The 19,104-nt window shown below is 51.4% G+C and overlaps 1 protein-coding gene across 1 annotated transcript in view; it reads right to left on the bottom strand.

The window, feature by feature from the left end:
• Nucleotides 1-16,584, bottom strand: part of Ulk4 (unc-51 like kinase 4) — a 280,600-nt gene extending 264,016 nt beyond the window's left edge. Inside the window, exons 1-12 of the mRNA XM_051140405.1 lie at nt 16,570-16,584; nt 15,931-16,030; nt 15,501-15,640; nt 14,069-14,231; nt 13,002-13,103; nt 12,413-12,496; nt 11,152-11,227; nt 8,554-8,646; nt 7,158-7,276; nt 6,918-6,987; nt 3,788-3,884; nt 1,864-1,968 (exon numbers count right to left, since the gene is read on the bottom strand). Of these exons, the coding sequence (XP_050996362.1) occupies nt 1,864-1,968; nt 3,788-3,884; nt 6,918-6,987; nt 7,158-7,276; nt 8,554-8,646; nt 11,152-11,227; nt 12,413-12,496; nt 13,002-13,103; nt 14,069-14,231; nt 15,501-15,640; nt 15,931-16,030; nt 16,570-16,584 (1,164 nt within the window). The remainder of the gene's footprint in view (nt 1-1,863; nt 1,969-3,787; nt 3,885-6,917; nt 6,988-7,157; nt 7,277-8,553; nt 8,647-11,151; nt 11,228-12,412; nt 12,497-13,001; nt 13,104-14,068; nt 14,232-15,500; nt 15,641-15,930; nt 16,031-16,569) is intronic.
• Between the last annotated feature and the right edge of the window lie 2,520 nt (nt 16,585-19,104).

Here is a 19,104-nt window from a genome sequence, read left to right on the forward strand (position 1 = left end):
TTACTCAAGTCTGATGCTCTAAATCATGTTTTTCCAAGCACCTTAAGTAAAGACACTCCACAAAAGACCTGAGCATCATTCAGCTAAGAGTTATAGTCAGGAAGACCTAAGAAGTGTTGCAGGCCATGACAGACACCATAGGAGACAGAGGAGGCTCCAGTGTGATGTGGCCTAGACCAGACAAAGGGCATCAGAGGTGCAGTGGTGACATTAGCGGGAGAACTGAGGCCATGAACACCTGGACCTGCCCACCCGAGGGCCTTGGTTGACCCACTGCCCACCTGAAAGAGGGGCCTTGGCTGACCCACTGCCCACCCACAGGAAGAGCCTTGGCTGACCCACTGCCCACCTGAGAGGCAGGCCTTGGATGACCCACTACCCACCCGTGGGAGGGGCATTGGCTAACCTACTGACCACCTGAGAGAGGGGCCTTGGCTAACCCACTGCCTACCTGCAGGAGGGGCCTTGGCTGACTCACACCAGGCAGAAAAAAGGTGAGCTAGGCCTCTAACCATAAACCCTTTTTTCTAGATCTAAAAAGTTGTTTTTAAAAACTAGCTTTAAAATGTTTACATAAAAAGTTTTTAAAATGGGTTGGAGAGATGGCTCAGAGGTTAAGAGCACTGACTGCTCTTCCAGAGGTCCTGAGTTCAATTCCCAGCAACCACTTGGTGGCTCACAACCATCTACAATCCAGTCTGATGCCCTCTTCTGTCCTGCAGGTGTACATGCAGGCAGAGCACTGTATACACAATACATAAATACATCTTAAAAAAAAAAAAAAGTTTTAAAAACAATTTCTGCTTGCTGAAGTTTCCCAGAAACCTTAAGTGAGGAAACAAAGGAAGAGAAAGGAGGCAAAAAAGTCACAGGCTCCTCTACAAAGCCCACTGAGGAATGTCCCATTACCCACACAGCCTAGCGACATTTAGTCAGCCAGACTGTGGCTCACAGAAAGGCTGGGTCCTGCATGGGAGATGCTCATGCAAGGCAAAGGCCATCTGTCCCCAGATGAGAGCAGGGGAAATTGCCACACATTGATGTGGAAAAGACATTTTTTTTTTTTTTTTGAAAAGACATTTTTAAAGAACAAAGCTGGAAGACTAAAACCCTGAGCAGGAGGTAGAGGGTGAGAGTGTGGGCTGAAATCAAAGCCAACAGGGAGACGGAGACAGCGCTTTACAGTGAATCCTCAGCAGCACACCGGGACCTGAAACCCCAGGGCCACACTGTCCCCTCCATCAGTCCAGACACCATCTGTGCGACCTGCCCCTCCCCATCAGTGAGGCCTGCTCGTAATGCCTGTCGCCAGTGACCGAGACAAGATGGGACTGAGAGCCGAGGTTTGGGGTCCAGAGGTTGGTGGCCCTCCTCAACATGTGACAAGTGTGACCAAGCAGAGCAGGATGAAAAGTCCACACTGCAGTGACACACAAGCGAAGGGAGAGCAGAGGGCTACGGAGACTGTGGCCATGAGGCACACAAGACGAGATGACAAGGAAATGAGATACAGTGAAGCAGAGAATGCTCTGATCCTCAACACCCCCACACAACACACATACACAACACACACATACACCCACCCACACCCACATACCCCATAACACACACCCACACACTCCCACAACACACTCACACAACACCCACACACACCCATACACTCCCACAACACACCCACATACCCACACACAACACACATACACAACACACACCCATACACTCCCACAACAGACCCCCCACAACATACCCCCACAACACACACAGGCACAACACACACACACCCATACACTCCCACAACACACACACACACTGCCCACATACACAGCCCTCAAGTTCCCAGCCCCAGTGGGCGTCTCTCTGCACCTTGGGATTGTCAACAATTGGGGTGATCACAAGATCCGAGTCTGTGTAGATGAGCTCTCTCATGTAGGACTCCAGGGCCCCCTGGCTCAGGTGCCCACCAGCCATCTGGAACAAGAACAGAAGTCACACTTTGAATGTGTGAAGGAGAGTTACAGGCCAGCTGCTGAGAAGGACATCTGTGTCCACAAACTTCAACTGCTGTGAAGACACCGTCAGCCTGACCAGTCTTCACACAAATCACATGTTACCATGAAGAATGTCAGAAAGCAACTGGCCAGTCACACCAGAGCTCTCACCACTGGGCTGGTCAGGACCACACTGCAGACCTCCCACACTGTGAGGTACAGATGACTTAGCACTGCCAGGGTCTGGCCTATTTTGTTTCTTAAGATGGGCATCCACAAAACATGCAACTACTTCTGTCTTACTGAATACTCACCAATTTAGTTTTAGGGATTTAAGAGTCTGACTGAAGTGCTGCAGCTTCTAAAGAATTAAACACTGAACTGTATATATTTTGCACTGTGTCTGTGGGAGTTGCACAGGCACACACATGTACACACACACATTATGCACATGGACACAATAAAACAACTAATGGCTATTTATTATGTAATTTGATTTACATGCACTGTCCAGAACAGGCAAGCTCATTAAGACCCATGGAATAGAGTGAGGAGAAGCGGAGAAGATGGAGCATGACAGCAAAGTTACAAGGCTGCCTTGTAGGATGATTTTTAAGGCTCTCTAAAGTGGTGGCACATGCCTGTAATCCCAGCATTCAGGGAGCCAGAGGCAGGTGGATCTCTGTGAGTTCGAGGATAGACTGGTCTACAAAGGCAGTCCAGGACAGCTAAGGCTACACAGAGAAACTCTGTCTCAAAAAACTAAAAAATAAAAAATAAAGATAAGTTCTCTAATTGGCTGGAATAATGTTCTCCCAACTTGTGAGTCCAGTAAAAGGCCATGAAACATCCACTTTAAACTCCAACTGTGTGCCAGGTGTGGTGGCGCACGCCTTTAATCCCAGCACTTGGGAGGCAGAGGCAGGCAGATTGCTGTGAGTTCGAGGCCAAGACTACACAGAGAGAACCTGTCTTGAAAAACCAAAAAATAAAAGCAAGTCCAGGACAGCCATGATAACATAGAGAAACCCTGTCTCAAAAAAACAAACAAACATACAAAAACCTCCACTTGTACCCACGTCATGAAACACCCTCTTTAAACTCCGGTTATCCCCATGTCATGAAACATCCACTTTAAACTCCAAGTGTACCCATGTCAATTATACCTCAATATAATCACCTCAAAGCAACTTCCAGGGACTGTCCTCGCTAGGACAACCAGTGGTGATCAGGGGTCACACCACGGTCTGTCACCATTGTGGAAGGATGACCAGCGGTGATCAGGGTCACACCACGGTCTGTCACCATTGTGGAAGGGCGACCAGCAGTGATCAGGGGTCACACCACGGTCTGTCACCATTATGGAAGGACAACCAGCGGTGATCAGGGGTCACACCACGGTCTGTCACCATTGTGGAAGGACGACCAGCGGTGATCCGGGGTCACACCACGGTCTGTCACCATTGTGGAAGGATGACCAACAGTGATCAGGATCACACCACAGTCTGTCACCATTGTGGAAGGACGACCAGCGGTGATCAGGGGTCACACCACGGTCTGTCACTGTTGCGGAAGGACAACCAGCGGTGATCAGGGGTCACACCACGGTCTGTCACCATTGTGGAAGGACGACCAGCAGTGATCAGGGGTCACACCACGGTCTGTCACCATTATGGAAGGACAACCAGCGGTGATCAGGGGTCACACCACAGTCTGTCACTATTGCGGAAGGGTTCACACATCAATGTAACTATTTTAACGAACTTCTGTAAGGTTTCATAAGCCCCATCACTGCTCACCTTGGATAAAGGAGAGGTCTTCTGTGGTGAGCTGGGGTCCTGAGCCTCTCCAAGACTAAATTCCCCCATGGCACTAGTCCTTGGAGTGGGCCGTGAGCTGGAAAACACATGACAGCTCACCATCACCAGGCTGCAGAACCAATGCCCTCCACTGCCTCTCTCCCGACAGCGAGAACGGTGTGAAGATGGCTGGACTCCATGCCTCTTGAGACACTCAACACAGAAAAAGTTCAAGACCTAATTTGTGTTTAATGGTGCTGAAACTTTTCCAGCTGCTTCTTTTAAAAAGTGCTGGGACGTGTGCCACTCACACATGTGCCACTCACACACGTGTCACTCACACACGTGCCACTCACACGTATGCCACTCACACACGTGCCACTCACACACGTGAAGGTCCGAGGATGCCTGAGCACGGGTCGTTCTACGCCACACTCAGGCCTCCCAGGTGTGTGTGGCAAAAGCCTTTGTCCACTGAGCGTCTCACTGGCCTGTAATTGCCGCAGGTAACCTGGGTAACAGCCACTTATGTCTGGGTCACATGCCACCAACAGTCTCCTCTTTCTGTAATATTTGCTAGGTTATTGTTTCATCAGCATCTGCTAATGACACTTCATGGCTTTGATGACATTTTCGTGCGTCTGCACACACCTGTTACCTCCCCCCTGCGTCCCCCTGCATCCCCCTGCTCCTCCTGTGTCCCCCTGCGTCCCCCTACATCCCCCTGCTCCCCTGCATCCCCCTGCACCCCCTGTATCCCCCTGCGTCCCCCTGTCTTGACCTCTTCTTCCCAGCAGCTTCCCTTTCACTTGCATGTCCACTTGGGGTGTGGACCATGACGCTCCTTAAGGTTTGCTGTTGAAGCACAGGTTGGTGGTTTCTTTTCTAGCTGTGAACCTTGAAATATGAGCTTTATTTTCTCCTGGCCGCTGGTGGTACAGAGAGGATTAACGCTGAAGTAGATCGAACGGTCTACACAGGACAGGAACATTTCCCGTGGGGTGCCGAGCCTTTTCTCCTTGCCCTTGCTCTGACAGGTAGAGATGTCGCTGAGCAAGCGCCTGCCAGCATGGTGCTTTTGTCCCCCACACCACGCCTGGATCTCCTGTCCTCATTTTTCATGATTTTAAAAAGGCTCCCTTTCATCAGAGTCCACTAAAGTTACCTCATTCAAGTCCCCAAGGATCAATCTCCTCCGGCTACTGTTCACTCGGTCACTAGATGGGCTCCTAACATCAAGTGTACCTGATATTGGTTCTAAAAGAGCCCATTTAAAGCACCTAAATATGTATGTAAAATACAGTTAGCATGCTTGACACTCAAATATGCACAAAACACATCAAGAAATTTTAACACATTATTATAGTTTCAAATGAAATAAAACCTCCTGTGTAAAGCTTTCTTTTTCTTTATGGCACTGAGGGTTGAACTCAGGTCTTTGAGTACTCTAAATTACACACCCAGAAAATCTAAATCTGTTGAATGTTAGTGGTTTTCATACACAGGCCCCTAATCACTTAAACATAAACTGGGTTTTTAAAAATATTTTTTCGTTATCTTTTCAATGCTTATAAATATTGCTTGAAGGCCGGGCGTGGTGGCGCACGCCTTTAATCCCAGCACTCGGGGGCAGAGGCAGGTGGATCATTGTGAGTTCGAGGCCAGCCTGGTCTACAAAGTGAGTTCAGGACAGCCAAGGCTACACAGAGAAACCCTGTCTCGAAAAACCAAAAAAAAAAAAAAAAAATTGCTTGAGCCTCACATACAATATATTTCAAGAAAACACAGAACACAGGCTGCGAGTGTCACTCATTAGGAGGTCTACAAAGTGAGTCCAAGACAATTAAGGCTACATGGAGAAACCCTGTCTCAAAAAACAAAAACAAAAAAGGAAACGACCTTATTCAAATAAGGGAACTGGACTTCTGAACTGTTTTTTCGCTTGTTTGTTTTTGTTTTGTTTTGTTCTGCTTTAGAGAAATTTGTCTAATGGTGGCGCTTAGGACACTGCAGCACCAGGACTGGCACGGAGGGACACCTGGGTAACCCCACGGACCCCACGGCGAAGAGGTGAGGAAGGTGACCATCACACAGAATCTTCTCACAGCTCAGGCAGGGCAAAGGCCGTAGAGGAAGAGCTGTTAGAGAGACTGGCTCCTGACACAGCCGAAATCAAGCTCCCACACGCTGCTCCAGTGCCAGCCCCTGATGCAGCCGCTCCGACTGTGGCAGCCCCAGCGCCAACACACCTGGCTGCTGTGTCAATGTCCCGGGAGCTAACACTGGTCTGGAATTCCTGTCTGGGGAGGGGAGCTGCAGCAGCAAGGCTGTTTAGATGTGGCCTCTGGTTACTCAGAAGGGAAGCAGACACAGGCCTGACTAGACTCCTGGTACAGGAGCGGATCAGAACTGGAGAACCGAGCAGTATCTTGGTGGTCTGCAGTTTTTAACCTCCCAGCTTTAGCCCTGGTCTCAGCACTTAGCCCCCCACCCAACTGACTTCTGAAATTTTAAATTCATTTTTATCAGAAGATAAAGTCCCATGAGGAAAGCTTTTAATATTTACAAATACAAAAAATAAGCAGCTTTTTTAAATTATATGTATATGTGTGTCCGTGCACATGAGTGCAGGGCCCACCAAGGCCAGAAGAGGGTGTCTGATCCCTTCAAGCTAGAGTTACAGACAGTTGTGAGCTGCCCAATGTGGGTGCTGGGAACTGAACTTGGGTCCTCTGGAAGAGCAGGAAACATTATTAACCACTGATCTATCTCTCCAGCTCTAAAATAAACAATATTTTGTTTGGTTGGTTGGTTTTTGGTTTTTCGAGACAGGGTTTTCTCTGTGTTGCCTTGGCTGTCCTGGGCTCACTTTGTAGACCAGGCTGGCCTCGAACTCACAGAGATCTGCCTGCCTCTGCCTCCCGAGAGCTGAGATTAAAGACGTGCGCCACCACCCTTGGCTGAAAAAATAAGCAATTTTAAAAATACATACAAAACCTAGATTCCACTGGGCAGCACTTCACTGTGGCGTGAAGGTGGCATGTGGTGTGAGCACCGTCCTCTATCTCTGCCCCCGGATGGCACGAGCCTTAAGGCCTCACTCTTCTTCTCACAGCTGGGTTTTACAAACCTGAGGAGGAATATGGATTCACTCAGCTGGCCTCCCATGGCACTCTTGGGCCTCAGCTCAGTCGCGTTGTCTGTGGTGGGAGAGCAACATGTTATCCCAAAGGCATGGAAACCCCCATGAGCCGAGTGTGATGTGGAGAGACACGGGAGGAGAGCAGACATGGGAAGAGAGCAGACACGGGAAGAAGAGAGCAGACACGGGTGCCGGCCACAGCCCACAAACTACTCAACCAAGGCTTACCTAGCCTGAAGGACTGGCTGAGCCGATGAGCTCCCTTCTGCCCTTTCGTGTGTCCATTCTGAGGGCTCTGCAGAAGCTCCCTGGAGTCACGTGGCCCAGAACATTCCATGACATTTCTGCTGCTTGACAGGAAAAATCAACACAAACTTACTTCAGACACCCTGTGGTTTTGCAAATAACACAAAAGTGTGTCTTACCCTGTGAAGTCACAGTACCAGGCCAGCACAACTTTCCACAGGGCAGCCACAGTGGGCGTTCCTAGATGCCAGGCGGCTACACCTACAGGTCTAAAACCCTTTCTCAAGTAGCCAGTAGCCAACAAGCATGCAGACACCTGAGAGAGCCTGACCACCACACACACACACACACACCACACACACTTGCACACACACTATAGACATACCATACACACCACACACACACACACCACACACACACACACACGCACACGCACACACACACACACACACACACACACATGCACACACTTTAAAGATGAAGCACTGAGGTCAGAAGTGTCCTGGGCTTGTTGACACCAACGGGCACATCCTGGAGCCTGATTTGCCAAGCCTCGTGGGTTTCTCCAAGGCTTAGAGTCTAAGTGGTGCTGGCCCTGTGCTGGACTGAACCCCGTGGGGGTAAGTGGAGGGGAAGGGGTAGGCAGGGGAGGGGGGAAGGAGCTCCAGCCCAGCTCTGAGGCCCCACAGAGGACGGCAGGAACGAGAACACAGCTGTGGGCCACAAATGCTCACAATGAACAAACTCCGACTTCTCCCCACAACACACTGAGTCTGGCAAGACTGAAAACAAGCAATCCTCACCCAGGGAGCAAACAGGGAGGGAAGGTCAGCCAGCACCGTCCCTGTGCCTGTGCCCAAGGCTGAGAGAGTTTATAGTAGTCAAACACCTGCGCAGGACACACTAAATGACTCCGGTCACACATGGCTGCCACAGCTCAGGGCTTTGAAACTCCTAACTTTGGGGTCACTTGTGAACACAGCCATGGAGAGCCGGCAGGACACCAAGTTCACCACAGACCCTCTACAGTCGGGCTGACAAGGACCCGTTATGGCACCTCCCTTCCCCATCTCACAATCTCTAGGGGAATAAATGCTGGTGATTTGAACACTGGTCCTATGGTTTCTACACAGCAGGAGCCCAGGTCACGTCTGCCCACTCTTCATGGCACACCTCATTGGACAAGGGCCAACACATCCTGCCTTATGCTCAAAAGGCAGGCACCCACGAGTGCCCAGCAAACCAGAGTGTGGCACCACACTAGACCCCTGACTGTAGAGAAAACAGGAAGTGAACAAAACAGAAAGCTAGAGTAAAGCGGTCCTGAGAACCCGTAAGTGGCAGCCAAGGTTGAGCAGCAGAGGCAGGGGCATGCCACCTGAAGCTGGAGTCCTCGGAGGCCGAGTCGGAGTCTTCTCTCCGCAGGGCGTCCATCCAGAAGGGGTGCTGCAGGACTGCTTCCCAGGATAACCTTTAGGAAACACGGAAGCACAGCTTGTTACGGAGACCCTGACCTGACGCTAGGAGCGAGTGGCATCAGCTCCTACCATCTGTGAACATCACCTCAGCAGCTGATTCACATCAGCCTTTCACTGTGACACTGACCTTTCTTAGCAAAAGAAAAAGCATCAGAATCCTTAACAGCTGCAGAACAAAACTAAAAACTTGAAGTTTCAAGTTCTCAACCCACAGAGCCCAGTGAAAATGTTCTTGAGTTTTCCCACTACTGTGTGAAGGGACTTTGTTGGCAATTTGAAATTTAAAAGTAAATCCCTTGTTACCAAACGACAGTTCTGATCTTACAGAATGAGCTTGCTTGCTGTAGTTGGGCGGTGGTGTGAATGCGAGCGGCCCCGCAGACCCACATGTGTGCACTCTTTCCCTTAAAAGGCGGGGCCTGGCAGAAAGGAAGTGGGTCATGGGAAGAGGAGCCAGGCCTAGATGGTCATAACCTTGCCCTACTCCTCCTGTCTGCTCTCTGACTTCCTGACAGGACACAATGTGACTGGCTGCTTGTGCTATGGGCACTGTGCCCAACACACTGTGAAGCCTCTTTCCTTTTCCCCAATGTGACCACAATCAACCTTCCTCATTTACCTACTTAGCCAGGCCTCTGTTACTGTGGCAAGAAGCACTCCTATGAAGTTGCCCCATCACTGTCTAAGTGTGCACACTGCACTGGGGGAGCTGAGCTCATCACTGTCTAAGTGTGCACACTGCACTGGGGGAGCTGAGCCCATCACTGTCTAAGTGTGCACACTGCACTGGGGGAGCTGAGCCCATCACTGTCTAAGTGTGCACACTGCACTGGGGGAGCTGAGCTCATCACTGTCTAAGTGTGCACACTGCACTGGGGGAGCTGAGCCCATCACTGTCTAAGTGTGCACACTGCACTGGGGGAGTTGTGCCCATCACAGTCTAAGTGTGCACACTGCACTGAAGCGTGCTGAGCCCATCACTGTCTAAGTGTGCACACTGCACTGAAGGAGCTGAGCCCATCACTGTCTAAGTGTGCACACTGCACTGGGGGAGCTGAGCCCATCACTGTCTAAGTGTGCACACTGAACTGGGGGAGCTGAGCCCATCACTGTCTAAGTGTGCACACTGCACTGGGGGAGCTGAGCCCATCACTGTCTAAGTGTGCACACTGCACTGGGGGAGCTGAGCCCATCACTGTCTAAGTGTGCACACTGCACTGAAGGAGCTGAGCCCATTACTGTCTACGTGTGCACACTGCACTGAAGGGTGCTGAGCCCATCACTGTCTAAGTGTGCACACTGCACTGGGGGAGTTGTGCCCATCACAGTCTAAGTGTGCACACTGCACTGAAGGAGCTGAGCCCATCACTATCTAAGTGTGCACACTGCACTGAAGGAGCTGAGCCCATCACTGTCTAAGTGTGCACACTGCACTGAAGGAGCTGAGCCCATCACTGTCTAAGTGTGCACACTGCACTGAAGGAGCTGAGCCCATCACTGTCTAAGTGTGCACACTGCACTGGGGGAGTTGTGCCCATCACAGTCTAAGTGGTCACCACTGCACTGAAGGAGCTGAAGCCCATCACTATCTAAGTGTGCACACTGCACTGAAGGAGCTGAGCTCATCACTGTCTAAGTGTGCACACCTGCACTGGGGGAGCTGAGCCCATCACTGTCTAAGTGTGGCACACTGCACTGGGGGAGCTGAGCCCATCACAGTCTAAGTGTGCACACTGCACTGAAGCGTGCTGAGCCCATCACTGTCTAAGTGTGCACACTGCACTGAAGGAGCTGAGCCCACTACTGTCTACGTGTGCACACTGCACTGAAGGGTGCTGAGCCCATCACTGTCTAAGTGTGCACACTACACTGGGGGAACTACCCCATCACTGTCTAAGTGTGCACACTGCACTGAAGGAGCTGAGCCCATCACTGTCTAAGTGTGCACACTGCACTGGGGGAGCTGAGCCCATCACTGTCTAAGTGTGCACACTGCACTGAAGGAGCTGAGCCCATCACTGTCTAAGTGTGCACACTGCACTGAAGGAGCTGAGCCCATCACCTCTAAGTGTGCAGACTGCACTGAGGGAGCTGAGTCCTTCACTGTCTAAGTGTGCACACTGCACTGAAGGAGTTGAGCCCATCACTGTCTAAGTGTGCACACTGCACTGAAGGAGCTGAGTTCAGTGAAAGGACTGTCCCTCCAACATCTAAAGGTTGATGGGAAGAGAAAGAGGATCCTGAGGAAGAGGATGGACAGGACAGGACTGGGGGAGGGGTCACAATGCACAGGTGGTATTGATCTATGTCGCAGTGCAGGAGGCTGAGGAGGCATCAACTCAGCCACACAGTGAAACCTTCATCTAAAAAAAAAAACAAAACAAAACAAAAAAAAAAAAAAAACAGGAAGGAAAAACAGGACGGAAGGAAGAGAAAAGCTTTATGCCATGTGACAGGGAGGAGGCCCCCACTCCTCACCCCCCCAACACTGTCCGCACCTTTTCTGAGGATCCTTTTGCAGCAATCCATCCAGCAAGTTAGTGAAATCTGAAGATGCTTTGGGGAAGGACGAATCTGTGAACAAATGATTTTCCAAAATGGAGAAGGTGGGGAGAGCAGCCTGTAAACATCGACTTTATGTGTCTGTCCATTAGCAGCATCTAAAGCAACAGCGCTTAGGCATTGAGATCATTTTACCAGACACTCTGAACCCATTCGCCACATCAGCCTGCGAGTCACAAGGACAGATGCGCAGAGACAAGACACAAACTTTTAACCCAGATCTCACATGAGCGCGCCCGATGCCTCTGTCTTAGCTCCCATGAACATTCCCTCCCTGAAATAACCGCACTGAGGGCTGGCGGCCCAAGCCACTCACACCCAGTCTTCAGTGGACAGCTGGACCTTATGCTCTGAGGCAATCCTAACTTTGCAAACCTTGCCCTGTCATGCCCTGCACTGCTGGTCCTGGCAGCACCTCTTTTCTTTGGAAAATGTTCAACAGAGAAATAACAATGAGCACCGTCCCTGTTCTGCAGATCTCACAGAAGGATGTGCGCTGTGGCCACCTCCAGTCTGTGGCCGTGAGCACTGTCACATGACAGAACCGTGCCCTTCTGCAGATCTCACAGAAGGATGTGTACTGTGCCACCTCCCGTCTATGGCTGGAAGCACTCTAATATGACAGAACCGTCCCCTTCTGCAGATCTCACAGAAGGATGTGCACATGCCACCTTCAGTCTGTGGCCGTGAGCACTGTAACATGACAGAACCATCTCTGTTCTGCAGATCTCACAGAAGGATGTGCTCCGTGGCCACCTCCAGTCTGTGGCTGTGAGCACTGTAACATGACAGAACCGTCGTGTTCTGTGGATCTCACAGAAGGATGTGTGGCGTGGCCACCTCCAGTCTGTGGCTGGAAGAGGAAGCCAGGACAATGACGACCTGAGAAACAGCTGAGTACAGTTCCTTGGGGCGCTGACGCACAGAATGCTGGGCACTGCGGCCGCAGCCTGAGGAGCTCTGTGCAGAGAGCCACTAGCCAACACAAGTATTAGATTCACCTACAGAACTGAGAAATGCCCCATTTCTTCCCGCCGAGAAGCAACCGGGAACAATCACATGGGACGGGAATACACACACAGACGTGCACGCTAATTTGAAGCTGCTATCACTTGTAGCTTTCGTGGCTGTGATGGTGACCAGCCTGAGGTGAAGGTGGATTTCCTGTCAGGTAAGGTGCTTCCATATCTCACCTACCTTTTGGGATTGGTGGCGGCGGGTCTTCATACAGAGTCTTCTCAACTAATTCTGACACCCTGTCTGAGAAGAACGGGGGTTTCCCTGAAATCACATGAATTGCAGAATCAGTCTCCATCCACACTAATCCCAAACGAACCTACAGGCATGGCAGGGGTGTCACAGGACCGGAAGCAGAAGACTTAAAGGTGCTCACTAACCGCTGCAGCCTGGCAAGCACACCAGGCTGCAGACTTCCTTCCTTCACAAATGCAAAAATAACCTTCCAGATCAATATTCAAGTTCACACAGGGCCAGCCCCTCAGGACATCTGAATCATGCGCTGCTCACAAGCCACAGGAGGCTTTCTACGTGGACCTCAGTGGTCAGAACATTTCAACACTGCAGTTAGGAAGGCCACTGCGTGTCAGAGCGCTCCAAGCGCCTCCAGCAGCCCAACAGCAGCACTTTAGTTGAAATGGTGTATACAAAAGGTGCCTACAACCAGTTGTGTGACACCTGCTAGGTCTGGCAACTGCAAACACTAAACTTGTAGTTTGCTCTTGGTTTTAGTATGGTTTGATTGTATAATGAACCAAAAAGCGATCACCTGAAAACATTTCATAAAGCAGACAGCCCAAAGACCAGAGGTCACTGGGGACGGAGAAGTCAGTCCCCTTCACAATTTCTGGAGCAGCATAGATCGGAGAGCCTGAAAACAAGACAAGAATGGCTTGGTGACACATCTGGATTATTTCCAGCACAAAGAGCCACTGAGATGGAAAGACACAGGGAGTGCAGCCTGTACCATAAGGATAGACGGCTCAGTGGGCAGAGGTGCTTGCTACCAAGACTGAGGGCCTGAGTTCAGTTCCCCAGACCCACACAATAGAAGAAAGCAATCAAGCTGTCCTCTGACCTCCACTTACTATGGCACAGACATGCGCACATGTGCATATGTGGATGCGTGTGCATCGAATGCAGGTAGAAGCGAGGGGTTGCCATGACATTTGGTGACTTCCTCTATCGCTCTCTACCTTATTTTTTAAGGCAGGGTCCCTCGCTGAAGCTGGAACTTACTGGTCTGACTAGCCTGTCTGCCCCGCCAGCCCCAGGGATCCTCCTGTCTCTGTGCTCCTGTACTGGGATTACAGGTGCACACAGGCACGGCCGGCTCATCTCATATGGCTTTGGGGGGAATCAAACTTAGGTCCTCCTGATCATTCAGCAAGCATCTTACTCACTGAGCCACGCCCATCCCTAAGCACAGTAACCCTGATACTGCTGGCTGGCCCCATCTCATCACTGTCAAACCCACCTGCCAGGAACAAGGCCCGGGAGATCTGCCTGGACTACAGAGATCAGCGACCACATGAGGCTGAGCACACTGAAGGAGCCACTGGTGTGTGCCGGGCACGTTCTGAGCGCTGAGTGAGCGGGCCCTGTTCTGGTGGGTAGTGAGAAGGTGCCCACTTTGTCCAAGATGTCTTGTGCTGACACCGTCTGACCACAGGGACGTTTCAAGGCAAGCACGAAGCTCCTCTATCGTGCCTCTCAGCACGTGTGTGAGCGAGTGGTGAAGCAGAGAGCCCATGCCACCACCTCCTGAGCGCACGGCTGGGGTACGGCACGGGGGGGGGGGGTACGGCACGGGGGGGGGGGGTCCCGCCCGCCTACCTCTGGCTCGGCTCTTCATGTTTCTCTTCGGTGCACGTTCCCCGCTGTCACCACTTCCTTCTTCTGTTGCTGCCAACGCAAAGAACTCCTCCAGACTCTCCCCTTCCATCTTAGCCAGGCAGAAATTGCTGAACTTCAGTGTTCCAGGCCCTTCCAAGAGAATCTGCAAAGGTGGGAAGAGCCACAGTGTCTTCAGAGACAGGCTGAGGCCGAGCATGGTGGTGCACGCCTGTAATCCCAGCACTTGGGAGGCAGAGGCAGGTGGATCGCTGTGAGTTCGAGGCCAGCCTGGTCTACAAAGCAAGTCCAGGACAGCCAAGGCTACACAGAGAAACCCTGTCTCAAAAAACAAAACAAACAAACAAAAAGTGATAGGATTGCAGGCATGAGCCATCCTGGCCGGCTCTGAATGGTATTTCTTGATATGTGGAAACTCTATAAAATTCAAATTCCAAGGTCTATATGTATATTGTCCCTAGCTGCGTTTGTGCTACAGTGACAGCTGAGTGGCTGCAGCCCTGGGTTGGGTTTGTGGACACTGCAGAGTTTCTAAGCTCGCCACAGTTCTCCTTTCAATCCTTGTTTCCGTCCCCACCCCTGTCTCTGTAGTTCCATCTTCATATACAGATGGCTGACAAAGCAAAGCCCAAACTAAACACTCAGCTTTCACTTCTCTGCCTAAGGGACAAGAAAACCCAGACCGGTGATGTGTGCAATTCCTCCGATGCGTGTGGCGTCAGATGCCACTGCCTTAGAAACACTGCAAACATCGCAGAGAAGGGAGCCAGAAGGGCTCCATCCTGCACCATCAGGAATACTATACAGTCAAGAATGCTACTATCCAACAAAGGCACAGCCATGAAGGAGCGCTGGGAATAAGTGCTAGAGAGGACTGTGCTGAGCTGACCATTCACAGCACACAACGCAAGAGGGGAAAGAGCAGCCTGCAGCGAGGAAGGGCTGGAGAGATGGCTCAGAGGTTAAGAGCACTGTCTGCTCTTCCAGAGGTCCTGAGTTCAATTCTCAGCAACTACATGATGGCTCACAACCACCTATAATGAGATCAGATGCCCTCTTCTGGTGTGCAGGTATACATGCAAATAGAACACTCATATACATAAAATAAATGAATAAACCTTTTTAAAAAACAAACAAACAGGGCTGGAAAGATGGCTCAGTGGTTAAGAGGACCAACCACCTACTCTTCCAAAGGTCCTGAGTTCAATTCCCAGCAACCACATGGTGGTTCACAACCATCTGTAATGTGATCTGATGCCCTCTTCTGGCCTACAGGTGTACGTGCAGGCAGAACACTATACATAATAATAAATAAATATTTTTTAAAAATTAAAAAACAAACAAACAAAAATCACCCTGAGAAAGCCCCTGGAGTTGAGACCTGAGGTATCAGGAAGCAAAGCTCAGGAGTTACCTTTCCGGGACAGAGGTCACAGAAGAGGATGCCCAGCCTGTGGAGGTGGTGCAGGCCTGTGACCAGGTCCACCCCAAACACTCTCACAACATCTTCTGGGAGGTTCTTGTCCTGAGCAATCACAGTTTCTAAAGAACCACCTATAGGAAATGATCTGGGATCAGCCCCCAGCCAGCACCGCCAGCCCCCAGCCAGCACCGCCACCCTCCCTCCAGCCAGCACTGCCACCCCCAGCCAGCCAGCACCGCCACCCTCCCCCCAGCCAGCACTGCCAGCCCCCAGCCAGCACCGCCACCCTCCCTCCAGCCAGCACTGCCACCCCCCAGCCAGCCAGCACCGCCACCCTCCCTCCAGCCAGCACCGCCACCCCCCCCCAGCCAGCCAGCACTGCGTCTGGCGCCCAAACTCAGGCTCTCACTCGCATTCCTACCTGTGCACAGCTCCACCACCACCCAGAGATGATTGCTGGTCTCGTACCATTCGTGAAAAGTTACAATGTTCTTGTGTTTGATGTCATGGGTGAGACGGACCTACAAAAACACAGCATTCACTCTGCATTTAACTGAAACTCAAAAAACAAACTGTGGGGTTTTTGTTTTGTTTTACAGCCATCAGAAGTGTTGGTTCTCAAGGTGGACACAGGGAAAAGCTAATGACGTGTGATCTTAACGAGCATCATATGTGTGCGAGCACTGGCAGCAAAGGACTACTTATGGTAAATGGGTGAAGGCAACATCAAAATGGCCAGTGCTGCCGAGGAACCACAGATGCTCTGTGCTGCTGTAATGCCATAAAGTCCCAAGACACCCAATGGAGCTTGAAAACGTTTTACGCTAAAGACACACTGAATGGTTTTTGGTTTTCTTGGGGGGCTTTTGGTGGGGGGTTGGCTTGGTTTAGGTTTTTTTTTTTTTTTAAGACAGATTTCTCTGTGTAGCCCTGGCTGTCATGGACTCACTTTGTAGACCAGGCTGGTCCTCAACTCACAGCGATCCACCTGCCTCTGCCTCACAAGTGCTGGGATTAAAAGTGTGTGCCACCTCCATCCAGCTGCATTGAGTTTGTTTACATCACCCACAAGCATGGCTCGGTCTTAACAGCCCTAAGCACACCCAGGCACGTGCCTAGCCAGAAAACATGTCTTTACCCTCTGCAGACACCTGCAATATGTTACTGAAAGTCACTGACAAAGATTTCCTGTGCAAGATGCCAGGTCACTCTGAGCTGACCTCTTCCTCTTCTACTTCCGGCAAACTGCCAGGGCAGGTGAAGCTGAGGAGACTCCAAAGGGCCTGAAGCAGAGCCACGCAATAAGGACCAGGGGAGCTGATGGTGGCAGGGGGCCACTTACACGTGCTGGACCCACTTAGGTGAGAGAAAACAAACACTCTGCCTCGGGCCATTGCAGTGCAGGAGCTCATGCAGACACCACCCCTCCCTCCGTCCCCTCTTCACACAGCAGAACGCAAGAGTAATGTCTGTTCTGCTGCCACTCAAACACCGCAGCTCAGTGTTTGTCTCCTCTGAAGCCTCGCCGTCAAGGCCGCTGGCTGGTCACCTCTCCACCCACAAGTCCTCAGCCATTACCTCATCAGCTACACTGAACAGTTGATTTCTCTCTTTGCCTTGCATCTCTTCCTGTCTCTGACCCCCCAGGTCCCCCCCGCTGTCACGGCCGGCAGCTCTAGGGTGCTGCCTCCTCTCCACCGCTGGGTCTCCATCCATCTCTTCACGCTGTAATGGAGGAGCCCGGCCCTGTCCCACCTCCCTTCCCTGTGACCTAACTGAGATCTTCACTTGACTTCACACTGACTCGGACATTGATGTTCATGTTGGTATCTATGCCCCAGATGTGCTTCTAACTAGACTCAAACACCCAAAGTCTTCCTCACAGTCCACCGGTCAGACAGTAGGCTCCTTGAGACCAGAACCAAGCCTGCCCAGCTCTCACGCCTTCTTTCCCTCTCAGTAACTGCCGCTGCCACTCATCTACCAAATGCCCAGCAAACCCGTTGCTCTTCCTGCAATCCGTGTGTCTTATCAATGTCCAACACATCAGCTCCACTTCACAGAGGGCCCCGCGCTCTGTTTACACAACGCTCAGAACCCACAAGGCTAATCCGTACCGTGCAGAGGGAGAGTCCGCAGGACAGGAGGGAGGCGGGCCTCTAGAATTCTGCCCGTGTTACCCGAGTGGACGCCATCGGCCAACACTAACCTACACGGACAAAATACTGAGCAGCCGGCACGTGAGCAGCCGGCTCCACCGTCATGGGCACAGAACCAGGAGCTGAGTGCGCTCTGTGCTTTATTCAGACAGACGGGCAATCTGGGAAGACAGGGCAAGCATTACCAAGCCCTTTCTTGTCCTTCTGGTCTCATCTTCTATCATCGTCCCCACCCTGTGTCTGTGGCTGAGCCGCCTCCAGGCTCACAGTTAACTCAGAACGACCTGTTGGCAGTGAGAACAGTCCTTCCCCCAGAATGAAGTACAAATGTGTTCCTATAATATGGGATACACACTGGGCCAGCAAAATGGCTCAGTGGGCAAAGGGCTTGCTGCCAAGCCTGGTGATAGGAGTTCAATCCCCGGGACCCAGGACCTAAAAGCTGTTCTCTGGCTTCTGCGGTAATGCCGCAGTGCCCGGGGGCTGCATGCTGGAGCATCTTCATGGAGGTCATTTCCCTCCGCTGTCTAAGTCCCAGCAATAGAACCTGGGCTCATCAGATTGGTGGCGGGTGCTTCCGCACCGAGCCGTCTCAGCAGCCCTCACACGCCAACTCTTAAAATGAATGTCAACTACAGACCCCCTTGCACCAAAGCCGAAAGAGCCAGCCACGCCTAGGCGAGCTCATCACTCATTACTCAGGACGGGCAGCACCAAGCAGAGAGATGGGGCCCTCGTCCAGGGTGAAACGTTGACTGTGGATGCGGCCCGGCCTGTGGCTTCTGTTATGCAGCTACCTGGGTATCTGCGGGCTAAGGAGGGGATCCAGGGCCCTGCACACAGCGGGCAAGCGTTCTACACCATCCCTTGCCTTGATGAGACAGGCTCTCACTGTGTAGCCCAGGCTGGCCTTGACTTCTCAGTCCTCCCTCCTCTCTGCCTCCAGACTTTGGGGATTGCAGGCACCATCACCTGGCATCCTGCTACCTCCAGGAAGGTGGAGACACTCAAGACTTACCCAGTTGGTAATTTCAGGCCGTTTGCACTTTTCAGTACAAAGAATGGCCACAAAGTTGATGGTGCCCTTCCGACGCCCCTTATACACGACAGTCCTGCTCCCTCTGCCAATCTCCTCATACAGGACAAAGTTTTCCATGTCTGGATCGATTGCTCATATACGGTAAAACAGCATCTCTAGCTCCTGGGAAGCAAACAGAAGTGACGGTGACAAATGCAGGCTGGCTGCTCCAGGAGTCAGTCTAGAATGCAGAGCATGCAAACAACGCAGCGGACGCCGATCCACCAGTGTTGGAGAGCGTCCCTGCTGTTTCTAAAGAAAGGAAAAGAAAAAAACAAAAACAAAAACAAGATGTGTTGTTTTTTTTTTAAATGTATTTGGGGTTTTGCCTGCATTTATGTCTGTGCCTGGTGTCCAG

This window comes from Acomys russatus, chromosome 32 (assembly GCF_903995435.1).
Source record: "Acomys russatus chromosome 32, mAcoRus1.1, whole genome shotgun sequence".
NCBI classification, from domain to species: Eukaryota; Metazoa; Chordata; class Mammalia; order Rodentia; family Muridae; genus Acomys; species Acomys russatus.